Below are 15,648 nucleotides of genomic sequence, written 5' to 3'. Positions count from 1 at the left end.
ATATTTTTTATATATTGATGATCTGAGTGACATTACGTTCATTAGATGACAAAGTTCTTGACAAAACTATTGGAGGAAATAGTTTGACTAGAATATCATAGGAGATAATTTCATAAGGGTATAATGAGAAATGATTTCACATAGTTTAACTTGATTATAGACCAACATTGTTTTACAAAACTATAATATTGGCAAGGTTTACAAGAAGATAGAAGAACATGGTTTTACAAGACTGTAGATAGGTGGGGTTTGACAACAATTATGGCCAATTAATTATTTTTAATGATTCTTTTAATGCTAACTACTGTAAATGTTAACACAAGCTTAACTGGATTTTCCATTGTTTTTTTTCAGAAGAATGACTTTTTGACTCAAACAATTCTTCCGGAAGCGGTAAGTACTTGTTTAACCACAGAATCACTTCACTCTTCATCTGAGTGGTAACAAAAATCATTCAGAGAAGAGGAGCTAGTTTGATGATAAAATGTTGGTCTGTAACTAGTACCAGGACATTCATGTTTGGAAATTCTTTAGCGGCATTGTTTAACTTCTCTATTACAATATTTCCATTGAAATACACTGATTTTGATTCAATTAATTTTATAAATAAGGAAAAATGGAGTAAAATAACCTCGTGATCCTTAATTTTCTTGGAGGGTTTTAGATCACTTCAAAATGGGAAGTTTGAATCACAAAATCCAGGGCAAATTCAGGCAGGTTGGAATCACGAGCTAAACATAAAAGCAAAAGAATGCTGGGAGATTTTAATACATTGGGTGTTAAAGTTTCATTTGATGGAAATTTTATCAGCATATTAAGTGAAGACACACATAATTTGGTTTAGTAATCGCGAACCAATATTTAAATATATATATAAACATAAAGACTATTGATCATTTCACCGATTTTTTTCATATTTATGTTATGTATTTCATGTTAGTCAGGAGATCAGCAGTAAGACCCAGAATCTTTTGAGACCCATGTTCTTTTGCAGCCCTTTGAGCATTTGTGAGATTGAAATGTAGCTGAGGAGGAAACCCAGTTTAGTTTGAATGCGGGCAGTTGAGTAACACTGCTAAAAGCATGTATGGATCAAGTGTTAATGTTAAACTGGGCTGTTTTCTGTTTTCTATAGAAAACAGAGTTGGAAGGGTAGTGGCCATGACCTTTTTTTGTATGACTGTGTAAGATCTGACAGTGGCATTGTCAAAAAAACCTTAATTGATGGGCAGTTGCATTAGAAAACAGTACATTAAGTTATCCTTAGATACAGATTGTATAGGCGCAGGAGTAGCTGTGTGGTAAGTAGCTTGCTTACCAACCACATGGTTCTAGGTTCAGTCCCACTGCGTGGCACCTTGGGCAAGTGTCTTCTACTATAGCCTCGGGCCAACCAAAGCCTTGTGAGTGGATTTGGTAGACGGAAACTGAAAGAAGCCCGTCATATATATGTATATATATATATATATGTATTTGTGTCTGTGTGTCTGTGTTTGTCGCCCCACCATCGCTTGACAACCGATGCTGGTGTGTTTATGTCCCCGTAACTTAGCGGTTCGGCAAAAGAGACCGATAGAATAAGTACTAGGCTTACAAAGAATAAGTCCTGGGGTCGATTTGTTCGACTAAAGGCGGTGCTCCAGCATGGCCGCAGTCAAATGACTGAAACAAGTAAAAAAGTAAGAGAGAAAAGAGAGTATTGCATCAAGATCAACTGGAACGTGAGCAAAAGCTTGAGTTTGTGTTTACTTCTATTTGATCTAGTCATTGAACCCTTGTTTTAGATGTCTAAGAATTTAATATGTTGGATTAAGGTAGACTACAAACCCAGTTGATGGGCTTGTAGTGCTCCCTTAATCAATGTACATGAATACATTCTTGTCAATCAGTTTGCCAGTATCAAAGAGAGAGATAATAAACTGTTGTCAAGGGCAGCAACCTGTAGGATACTACTACTACTACTACTACTACTACTACTACCTCATCATCATCATTTAATGTTTACTTTTACATGCTTGTGTGAATCAGACAGAATTTGTTGACACTGATTTTTCTATATCTGGATGCCTCTCCTGTCACCAACCTTCACCTGTTTCCAATCATAGGAATATCTTTCCATAGCTAGACATGTCTTTCATGGAAAACTGGAAATAAACCACCTCTCATATATGACAATGATGCTCATTTACAACCGTCACATGATGTCTTGACAAGGACGCATACACAAATGCACATGTATACAAAGAGCTTCTTTCAGTTTCCATTTACCACAGGGCTTTGGTTAACCTGGGGACATACTAAAAGGCACATGCTCAAGGTACTGTGTTGTGGAACTAAAACTACGTAGTAGGGAAGCAAGCTTCACCGTACCTATACAGTCTGTAACAGTTTGTAAATAATCTCTATATTTGCAAGATCACCTTCCTTGCATGAATGATCTGGGGTAAAATTTGTAAATCATTAAACCAAACGACTATGACAATTGCAGTGATGACATTTGACAAGGTACTTTGTTAGTCATTCTGTTGTTATATATTAATTTTAAATTTTGGCTCAAGGCCAGCTGTTTTGAGGGAGGAGTTAAGTAAATTACATTGGTCCCCCAGTGCTTGACTGATACTTACTTTATTGACCCCAAAAGGATGAAAGACAAAGTCACTCTCAGCAGAATTTGAACACAGAACATGAAGACAGGTAAAATGCCACCCAGCATTTTGCCCAGCACAGTAATAATTCTGCCAGCTCGCTGCATTCTGTTATGTATTGACTGACACAATGATCACATCTACTACCAAAACTGAGGATAGAACTCGCAGACATCAGATTGCTAAATGTTTCTGTTAGATGACTAAGTGCCACATGTTAAATTAGTTGTACAGACCACACCTCTCCTGCATTATCTTCAGCTCAAGATAATAATGGAATACTATGATGTTGCTAAATAATGTTGTTACTATATATACATCTTGTCAAGATAAACGCTAAAGAATGTTGTACAGAATTAGTTGTTTTTTAATACAGCATTGAAGTAGTTAAAACTTTAAATAGTTTAGTTGTTGTTTATCCCCAAGTCAGTTCTGTTTGAGCAAATCTGCAAAGGTGTTAGGTTTTGCAACTTTGACTGTCCTGATGGGTTTTTTTGGGTATATTTAGGATTCCACTGTCTAATGTACCTTTCCTTCTTTAAAGGAAGTAAGGCCTGATTTGAGAGAGAGATTGAAATTTAGCTACTATCTCTAGCAGGTCAAGTGACAATATGAGTAGCTAGAAAAGTAGCTGGGATACTAATACATAAATTGTCATCATCATCATTATCACCACCATCACCACCATGGTATTTCATGCTAGTATGACTTGGACTGATTTGCATGCTGCTGATAGTTCAAATCCATGTCAGGTGTTACAACTTGTCTCTCTGTTAGGTCGTTAGCCCTTTGTCTGTCAACCTCAGTTGAAGTTGAACATGAAGACAGACGAAATGCCGAAATGCCGCTAAACATGTTGTCCAGTGTGGTAATGATTCTACCAGCTCGCCGCCATCAACTTAGTGTCTATATTGCTATGCAGCTGATACAGTCCTCTTCAGATAAAGTGATAAAATAAAGCAAAATGATTCATAATAGATGTATTTTAAAGAATTTTATAATTTTATCCTTATGTATCATATGGTCATTTGAACTGAATACTACTGGAGTTTATTGATATATGAAAAATGAAAGATCAGGATGGAATTGAACACTTCTATGAATTAACCACAAAAGTGTTGAGCATAAAATATGATATTATACAGAACCTACAGTGTCTTTAATACATGTTATCTTTGCACAGGTGTGGCTGTGTGGTAAGAAGCTTGCTTCCCTACCACATGGTTTCAGGTTCAGTCCTACTGCCTGGAACCTTGGGCAAGTGTCTTTTCTCTTGCCTCAAGCTGACCAAAGCGTTGTGAGTGGGTTTGATGGAGGGAAACTGAAAGAAAACCTGTCATATACATATCTGTGTGTGTCTGTTTGTGCCCCCACTGCTTGATGGCCAGTGTTGGTGTGTCTACGTCCCCATGACATAGCAGTTCAGCAAGAGAGACTGATAGAATAAGTACCAAACTTTAAAAAAAAAAAAAAGTACTGGCATCAATTCATTTGACTAAAAATTCTTCAAGGCAGTGCCCCAGCATGGCCTCAATCTAATGACTGAAAGAAAGTAAAAGATATATACTAAGAAAGCACAACTAAATGACTTGTATCATAAAAACACACACACACACACACACACACACACACACACGCTTGTGCATGTGGTATGTGCCTACATGTATGTGTATATTACACACACTTACGCAATACATCACAATACGTCAAGACACACAAGCACTTATGATGTTAACGTATATTCTACTGAAATTCCCTATTAAAGACTTGCTTTCCTCACATGACTCTCAAGATGTTTCTATTTTAAAGTTCTCAACCAATCCTTTCTCAGCATTTCTTTTTTTTCTCTGTAAAGGAGGGGTTTTTCTTCTTTTTGCTTTTCCTACTATGTTGACGAAAGTACAGATTGACTGGAATTTCCAGGAAATGTGTCGACAGGCGCTACTTGATGAACGTGTAGTGTTCTTAAAGCTACACCAGCTTATTTCTCCGTGTAAAGTCCACAGTTCACATCAGTTTTTATTTGTTAAGCTGGAATTGGAAAGATACATTAGACATGGTAAATGTTTTGTGTTTTAATTTTTTTCTCTCACTTTTCTAAACTCACCCATAGGTTTTCTTTTTGTCTCTCCCTCTCTCTTTCTCTCTCATTCCTTCTCTCTTTCTCACTGTTTTGATTAATCACTTCTTAATGAAGATATGTAAATAAGTTTCATTTTCAAAATACATTTTATAAATAATTTGAAGAACATCTTATTTTAATGTAATCCTAAAAATTCAATCATTTTATAAGGTAATTTTCATATTCTTAATTTTCTTCCTATATTGTCTGTTTGTTTATTTATTGAATGAGAGAGCTTCAATGCAGTCACTTCTCTGATTAGAAATAACAGCTAAATCTCCTTTAAACCACGTCCTGTTTCTGCTACCCTTTTCTCCCCAAAATGGAAGGAAAGATTGGCTAATGCAGTTTTAGATATTTTATATATGAAAAATGAATGATGGAACTGTCAAATTTGGAAATCTTTTGGTAATAATACTGCTCAATCAGGAATGACTTGAAGTAAATAACTTAATATTTCCCACTCAAGAAAGTTACATTTATTCAGTGCAAACATTATTTTATTACTACTGACATGTCATTTCCCAATGACAAAGAACAACTCAACATATAACTTCAAACAGAAAGGATAAGGAGAGATGTAAATGTAACAACACACATGTCTGACATGGTTGTTGCCATCTAGTGTCAACAACTTGACCGAGAAAACAACCATAATATGAAAACCAAATAAATGTGATAAGTAGCAGATGTTGAGCATATGTATTTCAACAATTCTGTACTCCCAGAATGGCTTAGGGTGTTTGTGACTGGCTCATGTTATTAAATCACTGTCATAAAATAATACTGCTTTCAAGTTTTGGCACAAGGCCAGCAATTTCAGGAGGAGGGATATGCCGATTAAATCAACTTCAGTGCTCAACTGATACTTATTTTATCGACCCTGAAAAGATAAAAGGCAAAGTCAACCTCAGTGAAATTTGAACTCTGAATGTAAAGACAGACAAAATGCTGCTAAACATATTGCCCAGCATGCTAATGATTCTGCCAGCTTGACCACCTTACTGCCATCGCAAATTTACAAAAGTGCTGCAAGGATTAAAGGCTCTGTGTTTTAAAGATGGTTTCTCTGTCTCAGCCTGGGATGGAAACTGACTTTCAAGACTCTTGTCTACTCTGCTCAGCTTGGATTTCCAAGAGCTTAACTGTTGCTTTATGGTGTTGGATGAGAACCTAGAAAATTTAAAATTAATTATATTTCTTTATAATAATTAACTGACTTATGACTAATGAAACTGATTCTTCCTAAGATAACTGTTATACTGAATTGTCGAGAATAGAGTATTCATTGGGAAAGCTGAGTTAAAGATAATTTTTTCTTTTCCTTTTGAATAGCTAAGCCAAGGGTTGCATACTGATGTAAATTTTGTATGGAAGAGGAAGGGTGATGCCATCTTCAGAATGGATGGAGTTATCCACAGACAAGAGACCCAACTTGGATACTTGCTACAGTGTGGACTCTGGTAAAAGGTCCGGCCATGTGGTGGCATTAGTCCAGGTGATTGATTAAGTCTGCCATTCTGAAAACAAGAACGATCCCCTTTGTCTAGTTTCCTCTAACTTTGTCTTTCAAATTTCTGTCAAATGACTTTTGGTTGACTGCTATGAGGCTATGGTAGAAGTTTGCCTAAGGAGCTGTGCAGTGAGATTGAACCTGAAACCATGTAGATATGTTGGGCAAACTTCATAACTACACAACCATGCATGCATTTATTAAAAAATTTGATTTACAAAATTCACTTAATGCAATAGCTTGTTAGTCATTGTCGTTATTGAGCCCCAGGTCATCTCTGATCCAGCAGACCTTTGATCAAGATGTTCTAGATATGATCATACTCCATTTTACTTTTTTGAGCTTAGTATATTTAGGATTAGATTATCCAATGTATCTTGGATATGATTTAATGGAGAGTTTGTTTTTACAGCAAACCTTTGATAAAAGATTTTCAAGATATGACATTCCCCCCCCCCCACTCTCTTTTGTTTTTTGTTATTCAGTTCTGTGTATCTATGATTACATTATCCACTATATCTTGAGTATGATTTGAAGCAAATTTTACCTCTATATCTAGCAAGTTGTGTGACCACATAGAGGCTTCCTCTATTGTTCATAACCTATGGTATGATTTAATGAATTAAGTTTTAAGTTAGTTCAGTGTAATAATGTCCAGAGTCATGCACTTTGGATATCAAGATAACAGTGTCTGGCTTTTTGATTTTATCTGAACTTCATTTATTATTCAATATTACAGCAGATATTGTTTTATTACCTTATTAATTAGGACATCTGGCCTTGAAATATAGTTATATAGGGCAGGTTGACCTGAAGTTCCTGTGCTGATTTTAATTAGAAATATATTGCAAAGCTTATTCAACTCCAGTTTTGGTATTTACTATTATCAGCAATTGGGCTGTGGGTTGTAAAATCAGTATGACACCACACAAAACATGTTGCTAGTATTTACCTATGTTCTTTTGTAGATTAGCCCTTTAGCATTCAGATTATTCTGTCAAATGTGATGCCTATTTATTAACATTGTTTCTTTCTTTTCTTTTTTTTTTGTAATTAATCATGCATTATCTTCTTGCTTTGAGACTTTGACGATGTGATTGTTTATTTTTAGAATGACATTGTTGAGTAGACGCGAGAGGCCAGATCAGATGAGTTTGAACACAAAACAGTTAGAATATGTGGCTAGTTTAAATGCTATGGGGTTAAGTTCAAGTCCTGTATGAATTAGTCTTAGGGATTGAGGAAATGAAATATCATTCAAGTACAGGGTTGCTATATTTGACCAAACCATTTCCCAAGATCTGTGACTTTATACCTACTTTTATAAAAAGAAAAATCAGTTTTATTATTTCTTCTGACGTTGTTGTCATATCAGATTGGGTCTTTAGTTTCACTTCTGCCCATATTCTTGTCAAATATATTGATTTAATGCTTCCATTATTGAAATTTGTCTAATTGCAACTGAAGATCACAGTATAAGGGTGAAAACAAAGATATTTTGTTTTCTTTTTATGGAATGTTGGGTGGATATGACATGAAGAAGACAAGTGTTAATGCGGGTGAAGAGTGTCAACCAACAGACAAAGTTACCAATCCCAAAGAAAAATAATTAACTTGATAATAGTCATCATTTCACCTCCATTGTTGTCATATTTACCCATCTGTCACTGAAATTGATCCTAGCTGCAAATCTTTCCTATTGTTAGGCTCTTTTTGTTTATCTTCTCCATTTTCCTTCCAAACATTAATTTTGCTTTGATTGTTTTTTTCTTCTTTTTTTCTTGTTAAGCATTTTTTTCTCATGTGCTTCACTTCTTTCTGATGTGTTTTCCTGAGAATTGGCATAAAATTGGTCTATCTTCTTATGTCCTTGGAACTTTAAGAAGCTGTTATTTTTTATCAGAAGGATTCTTTTTCTAGTAAATTGCTTTTTTTTCCCCCAGACAACATCCAAACAATTACACTTTTATTGTTTACTTTTTCTTTCAGATTTGAAACTGCTCTGTCTGAGAATAGAAGACCAGTAAAAACTAGTTTTGGTAGAATCTTTGAGAAATCTTAGTGGGAGATGCATTTTATTGTCTAAATCATGCTTGTGTATTTTCATTATATATATATATATATATATATATATATATATATATATATTGGTGTGTGTGTGTATATGCATACTCATATGATGTGTACTATAGAATTAGCAATTTTCACACAGCACACGCATATGTGTGAGCGTGTGTGCACACAGATCTCATTGACCAATCTCCTCCACATTTCCCTGTCCTCCATCATCTCTGCAATATTTTTTTTTTTTTCTTGAGTGTTTGTTTCAATGTTTGTTTCCTCCAGCAACTGTTGCACATATGTTCCACAACATCAGCCTCATTTTTTTTTTTTCCATGTACTGGTTCCCATAGTGATAGTTTGCATTTAACTTCATCTTTCCTTTTCCAACAGTCCACTTTGTTTGATAGTTTCTCTTAATAACGATATATTTCCATATAGCCACACTGTTCATCAAATCGGTAAATATTTTTCACACTCCTTAACATCTTGGTATATGTTCCATTTAATCAAGCACTCAAATCCATATACCAACATGCTTTCTACAGCAGCTCTAAAAAGCCATATTTTGAGGTCATTAAATAGATTTGGCTATAAATATTTTGTTCATTACATACCATGTTTATTCAAGTCTTACTTCACTGTCTCTCTTTTGTGCTTTCTATTCATGATCTTAAATATTTGAAGTCATTTACACATTTCAAGATTGTACCTGTTGATTTCACACATATATGTTGCTGATGATTTTCTATAAATTTAATGCATAATATATGGATTTAACTAATTGGTTGGTACTCAAAGAAAAGCTCATTTAATGGATCAGGCTACAAATCACATTGTAAACCAAAATGATATGGATATCAACTGATGAAATAAATTTATTAATTTTATGCCTCCTCTTTCATTTTTTATATATATACACATTGGCTTAGTGATAAGCTATGGACACATAAGAGGTGTAGCAATATCAAACGAAGGCTAACTAGCAAGATAGTTTTTGTATGTGGCAGATGCTCAGGAGCAATAAACACTGGAAATGTGCAGAGAACAACTTCTGCCACATTCCAGAGAGAAAAACTAGAACTAGTTGATAGCTTCTGTTACCTAGGTGACCAAGTCAGTAGTGGGGGTGGGTGCGCAGAAAGTGTAACTTCTAGAATAAGAACAGCCTGGGCAAAGTTCAGAGAGCTCTTACCTCTGCTGGTGACATGTGAACAAAACATTGGACTGACTTCTGTGCAGGTGGCACGTAACAAAACACCATTTGAGTGTGACTGTTGCCAGTACCGCCAGACTGGCCCTTGTGCCGGTGTCGCGTAAAAAGCACCCACTACACTCTCAGAGTGATTGACGTTAGGAAGGGAATCCAGCTGTAGAAACTCTGCCAGATCAGACTGGAGTCTGGTGTAGCTATCTGGTTCGCCAGTCCCCAGTCAAATCATCCAACCCATGCTAGCATGGAAAGTGGACGTTAAATGATAATGATTATATATATATATATATATATATATTGGCTTGGCAATAACTATTAATATATATATAAACACATGTAAACGTCATCATCAGCATTTTAATGTCCACTTTTCCATGCTTGCATGTCAGATGGTATTAAATGAGCCAAATATTCTACTGCAAGGTGATGGTGACAGGAGGAGCATCTTCCTGTCACCAACATTTAACTCTTTCCAAGTAAGATAATATTTCCCCATTGCCAGATATGTTTTTGCAGGATATTGGAAATGAATGACATTCATTTACAGTGATCCCATGACAGCTAGACAAGGAGACACAAACATACATGTGCTTTTACATACATATACACATATACGACAGACTTCCGTCAGTTTCCATCTACCAATTCCACTCACTGGGCTTTGGTTGATCCAGGGTTATAGTAGAAGAGACTTGAGCCCGAGGTGCTACATAGTGGGACTGAACCCCAAGCCGTATATTTTGGAAACAAATTTCTTAACCACAGTCAAATCTACATGTATATTTATGTATGTATTAGTTTGAGATTCAGAAAATGCCTCAAACCAAATGGAATGAACCAACAGATATGTGAAGTGCTAAATTGATAGCATGACAGATGTAGTATCAGTTTGGTAACGCATGCCCTAAAATTGGAATCTTACTAGAACATTCTTTGGGGCAATGAATATACAATGTACGAAAATGTCATTGAAGAGAGCAAGTAGAAGTGTGTAGCTCTACACCGTAGGGGGTGATGAAAAGTGGATAACACCATGTGCTATCAGTTTTCTTGCTTTGGAAGCATACTCTGGGACCCAATATTTTAGTGGCTACATGTCTTTGCTAGTGCTTAAATATGTCAAGTAATTCCTTTATATCTTGCTACAGATGTGTGTCACACCCTTGCGTAAAGGCGTATTATTTTGTTTGCCTCAGTATAAGTATATAAAGCACTGGTGATGGTGCCACATAAAATGCAGTGGTGATGGTGTCACGTAAAATACACTTTTGATGGTGTCACGTAAAATGCACTTGTGATGGTGTCGCATAAAAAGCACTGGTGCTCATGCCACATAAAAAGCATACAGTATATTCTGTAAAGTGGTTGGCTTTAAGGACATCCACTTGTAGAAACCAAGCTAAAACAAACTATGGAACCTGATGCGACCTCTGGCCCTTGCTGGCGCCTGTCAAGCTAACTCACACCAACATGGAAAGGAGGTGTTAAATGATAAATGATGATGATAGGTCTCAAGTATGAAGAGCAAGCTGTTGTTTAGCACTAATACAGTCTTGATCAGTAAAACCTATGATCGAAGATAAGGTAATTCATCCATGACTATCTCATCTTTTGTCAAACAGTTTATAAGGATTATGTTATCTAATGCAATGTGTACTTATGCCTTTAACCCTTCAGCATTGAAACTGGCCATATCCAACCAAAATATTCTAGTCACAGGCATTTAAACTGGCCTGTGATACTAACCTTACAATATCATTCTAAAAATTAATGGTCACTTCATCAAAATCTCAGAGCTACAAGATAATGCAAAATTAATTCAAAACAATGTGAATACATAAGCATTAATTTTGACAGAATAATGTGAATGCTAAAAGGTTAAGACAGCAGGATGTGATTCAACGACATTTAACTGCCATTTCTAGCATGATGGGCTACCAAATAGAGGCTCACTCTTTGAATTGTAAATTGGAAGTTGTTCTCTTAGATGTGCTAAATGAACCAGATTGAATGATATTCTTTGCTTAAAGATGTAAAGGTACATTGGCACTCGTGTGTTATAGTATAAACTTCCTTTGAGGAGGATACTTTTGTCAAGGGCGGATCTCTTATCTATTGCTAATTACTTTAACTCTTTAGCATTCATATTACTCATCAAATCTAATGCTTATTTAATCACATTGCTTTGAATTTATCATGAATCATCTCATAGCTTTGAGATTTCAATGATGTGATTATCATCATCATCATTTAACATCCGCTTTCCATGCTAGCATGGGTTGGACGATTTGACTGAGGACTGGTGGTATTTTTAAAATGATATCTTAGAGTAGGCATGAGAGGCTGGATCTGGCTGGTTTGAACATAAAACTGGTTGACTATTTGGGCCAGATATGGACAGATTAAATGCTGAAGGGTTAAACAGTGCCAAAGAACAAGCTCCAATAAATGTAACAAAATTTGAATTTACTCATTCAGTACCTCAACTCTGTAACTGTATAAACGTTGCTTTAGAATTCAGAAATTAAAAAAAAAATCTATTCATATAACAATAGTCCTTGTCTTTCAGACATTCCCCAAATTTTTTCGTATTATGGCTCCAGTGGTTATGTTTATTCTGAGGTCTCCTAATCTGATGCAGTCAAGGTTTCCAATCGCAATACCATCCTTACAAACAAAAGCATTCACTGCACAAAGAAAATAACAATGATAATGTGATTGATAAGTGAGGGCATGAAAAATTGTGTCCAGAGCTTATAAATATATTTATAAGCTCTGTAAACCTACTAAATACTGTTCTAGTTTGATAAGACTATTTAGTTTATCTCTTCAAATTTCTCTTTTCTATTTTTGTACAAACAATCTTGAAACAATTAAAAAATAATATTTTAGTGAGTAATTTGATGTTAATCATAAACTGGAGGTTCCTTTAATCTCTGCTTAACTTATTAGGTATGCCAGCCTGGTTATAAGCTTTTGGTATGACAACATTCCTTAGATTAGAATCCTGATCCTTCAGCTATTTTTCTTCCTTCCATGTTCCTAGTTCACTGATTATTTGTTTTTAAGCTCTTATAGATATCCTATGATCGCTGTTTCATAAAGATTGCGTATGCTTCAGAGGACAGGTTTGCATGTCTGCTTCCTGTGCTGATATGCTTGCTTGTTACATCTCCATTTCAAGTGGAACTCCAGCAACAGCCTCTATTTGAGGGATTTGTTGGGACTTATAAAAGTCAGCAATGTTGTGAATGTCTTGGGTTATGAAGTCTTGCTGTGGCCACCAGTTTCGAGTTGTGTAACCTTATTATTGCTGGTTAATCAGATGGATCATCTTACTTGACAGCAGTCATCAACTTCAAGCCTATTGGTACATGTAGCGGCTACTCAATTACATTTCCCAAGTGTGTTTTGGCTACATGAAAGGCATCTTCTATATAAAAAAAATATGAAGTTTGTGACTTAGGCTTCAGTTTTTCATCAGTGAATTAGATTGGTATTCATTTTTGTTTGTGCATTCAGTATGATACTTTTCTCTAAAAATTGAGCTGTCAGCCCTCATATTTTGGAAGATTATAAATAAACAGTAGACCTTTCATAATCAACCTTATTGACTTCCAGATGGAATAGGTGTTTGTGGCTTACAAACTTTTCCTAAGAACATAGTAAATGAAATATATTTGACCAGCTATCAAAGCTAGCTCACAGACTGAGTTCATTATGGGCCTAGTATATATGTTAAGGCACTCCAAATATGAACTTGAAAATTTGAAATATTTTCTGTTTGAGTAGCACAAGACAAGTAAATTGGAGTTGTGGTGGGTAAACCGAGGGTCTCTTGTGCAATGTATCATTTGAATGATCTGTGACCTAAAGGTCATGAGTTGAATTCTCTAGTGATTCATAGAGTGTTTCACTAGCTGAAAATTCAAGACTAAAAGTGACTATAAGCAGATTCTGTGACCTAACAAACAGGAGACCTAAATTATCATTATCTTCATAATTCTAACATTCACTTTTCCATGCTTGTATGAGTCAGAGAAAGTTTATTGAAGCAGATTTTTTTATGGCTGGATGCCCTTCCTATCAGCAACCTTCACCTGTTTCCAAGCAAGGTGGTATTTTTCATGGCCAAACATTCTCATCAGTTGACACTATATGTTTATTACTGAAAGGAATCATTGCAGCTGATTATAAAGCAATATGCAAAATATAATTCAGTAGGGAAATACTACCTGATAGCACTACAACTTTACATAGAATTCCACAAAATATGTGTAAAATAGCTATGGAAGTTTTGCTAATCGCAAAATAGAAACCAAAATTAAATACACAAATACATCATATGTAAAAGAATAACTTGTAATATCATGCTACCTGTCAGAACTTACCATTATATAATTGTAAATTCAATGTTGAAGATTTTATCAGCTCTAAAATTATTCCCAAGGCTCATTGCAACTTTCTACAGAATGTGCAGAATACTTACCATAACAACAGTCTATATTGAAAATGAGTTTGTGAAAGCTTTGAAGTTTCAGAAAAGTAGGTCTATGAACATGGTTGCAGGCATGGGTATGTGGTTAGAACGCTTGCTTTGCGACCACATGATTTAGGGTTCAGTCCAACTATGCAGTAAGCTTGTGCAAATATCGTCTACTATACCCCCCCCCCCCCCCCCAGGCCAACCAACACTTGGGAGTGAATTTGGTAGACGGAAACTGTGTAGAAACCCATTGGATATATAAGGCTGTTTGTGTTTGTCTCCTCACTAACACATGACCACTGGTGCTGGTTTGTTTACATCGCTGTAACTTAGTGGTTCAGCAAAAGAGATCAATAGAATAACTACCATATTTAAAAATTAGTACTGGAGTTGATTTGTTTGACTAAGCCCTTCGAGGTGTACCCCAGTATGGCCATGTTCCAATGACTGAAACGAGTAAAAGACAAAGATTATTGCTCCTAACAAAATATGAAGAACTAATAATACAAAAAAAAAACTTTAATAACAAGGAAATTATTAAATTAAACATGGTCATATTTTTAATGTACAATGTGTGAAAGAAAAGCTGGGCTGTGTGGTAAGTAACCTGCTTACCAACCACATGGTTCTAGGTTTAGTCCCACTGCGTGGCACTTTGGGCAAATGTCTTCTGCTATAACCCTGGGCCGACCGAAGCCTTGTGAGTGGGTTTGCAAGATGGAAACTGAAAGAAGCCTGTCATATATATATATATATATATATATATATATATATATATATATATATATATATATATATATATATATATATATATATATGTGTGTGTGTTTGTGTTTGTCCCCCCATCATCGCTTGACAACTGATTTTGGTGTGTTTAAGTCCTTGTAACTTAGTGTTTTGGCAAAAGAGGCCGATAAGATAAGTACTAGGCTTACAAACAATAAGTCCTGGGCTCGATTTGTTTAACTAAAGGTAGTGCTCCAGCATGGCCGCAGTCAACTGACTGAAACAAATAAAAGAATATATTATCCTACAACACCCAGTTGTGTACTCTTCAAACCCCCATCCTTGTTAATTGTCGACACAACGCTTGTAGCAACTGCATTTAATGTCCTTAATTGATTAAACTTGTTTTCTCCTTTCCACTAGAGGTATAGATGGTTGTTATCTGATAATGTTAGCAAGTCCTCCTCCCCTTTTCATACATGTACAGTGGTGGTGGGAGATGATGCTGTTAGGAATAGGATTGTGTTGTGTATGTGTGTGTGTGTTCATATATATATATATATATATATATATATATATATATATATATATATATATATATATTACATGCATACATACACAAGTTTTTGTTTAATTGATCCACAAATCCCCACCCACCTATATGTAAGAGTCTTGTTAATTTTTTCAAGTAAAGAGCTGAGGACATATATGTAATTATTCTTGCAACCCCCTACGCGCACATGCACAAAGCTTGTACGAAAAAGCATACATTTACATATGTACACAGCTTGTGCAGAGAAGCATGCACACACATACATATTAATATATATTGAACCTAGTTGAGGTCACTCTATTTGTTATAAATAGCAGCCAGTTCTCCTT

At 35.4% G+C, this 15,648-nt stretch overlaps 1 protein-coding gene across 5 annotated transcripts in view; it reads left to right on the top strand.

Moving 5' to 3' along the window:
* Positions 1–15,648, top strand: part of LOC106882633 (tensin-3) — a 255,983-nt gene that overhangs the window by 150,287 nt on the left and 90,048 nt on the right. For 4 of the 5 annotated variants that reach the window (XM_089356522.1, XM_089356521.1, XM_089356525.1 and 1 more), the window contains one exon: positions 355–393. In XM_089356522.1, the coding sequence (XP_089212648.1) occupies positions 355–393 (39 nt within the window). Of the gene's footprint in view, positions 1–354; positions 394–4,414; positions 4,705–15,648 lie in introns of those variants that run through there. The other variant, XM_089356523.1, reaches the window with a different exon arrangement.

Source organism: Octopus bimaculoides, chromosome 8 (assembly GCF_046866305.1).
Source record: "Octopus bimaculoides isolate indiv1 chromosome 8, ASM4686630v1, whole genome shotgun sequence".
Lineage (NCBI taxonomy): Eukaryota > Metazoa > Mollusca > Cephalopoda > Octopoda > Octopodidae > Octopus > Octopus bimaculoides.
Note: the sequence above shows the minus strand (reverse complement) of the source record. Positions and strands in the feature narration are given on the sequence as shown.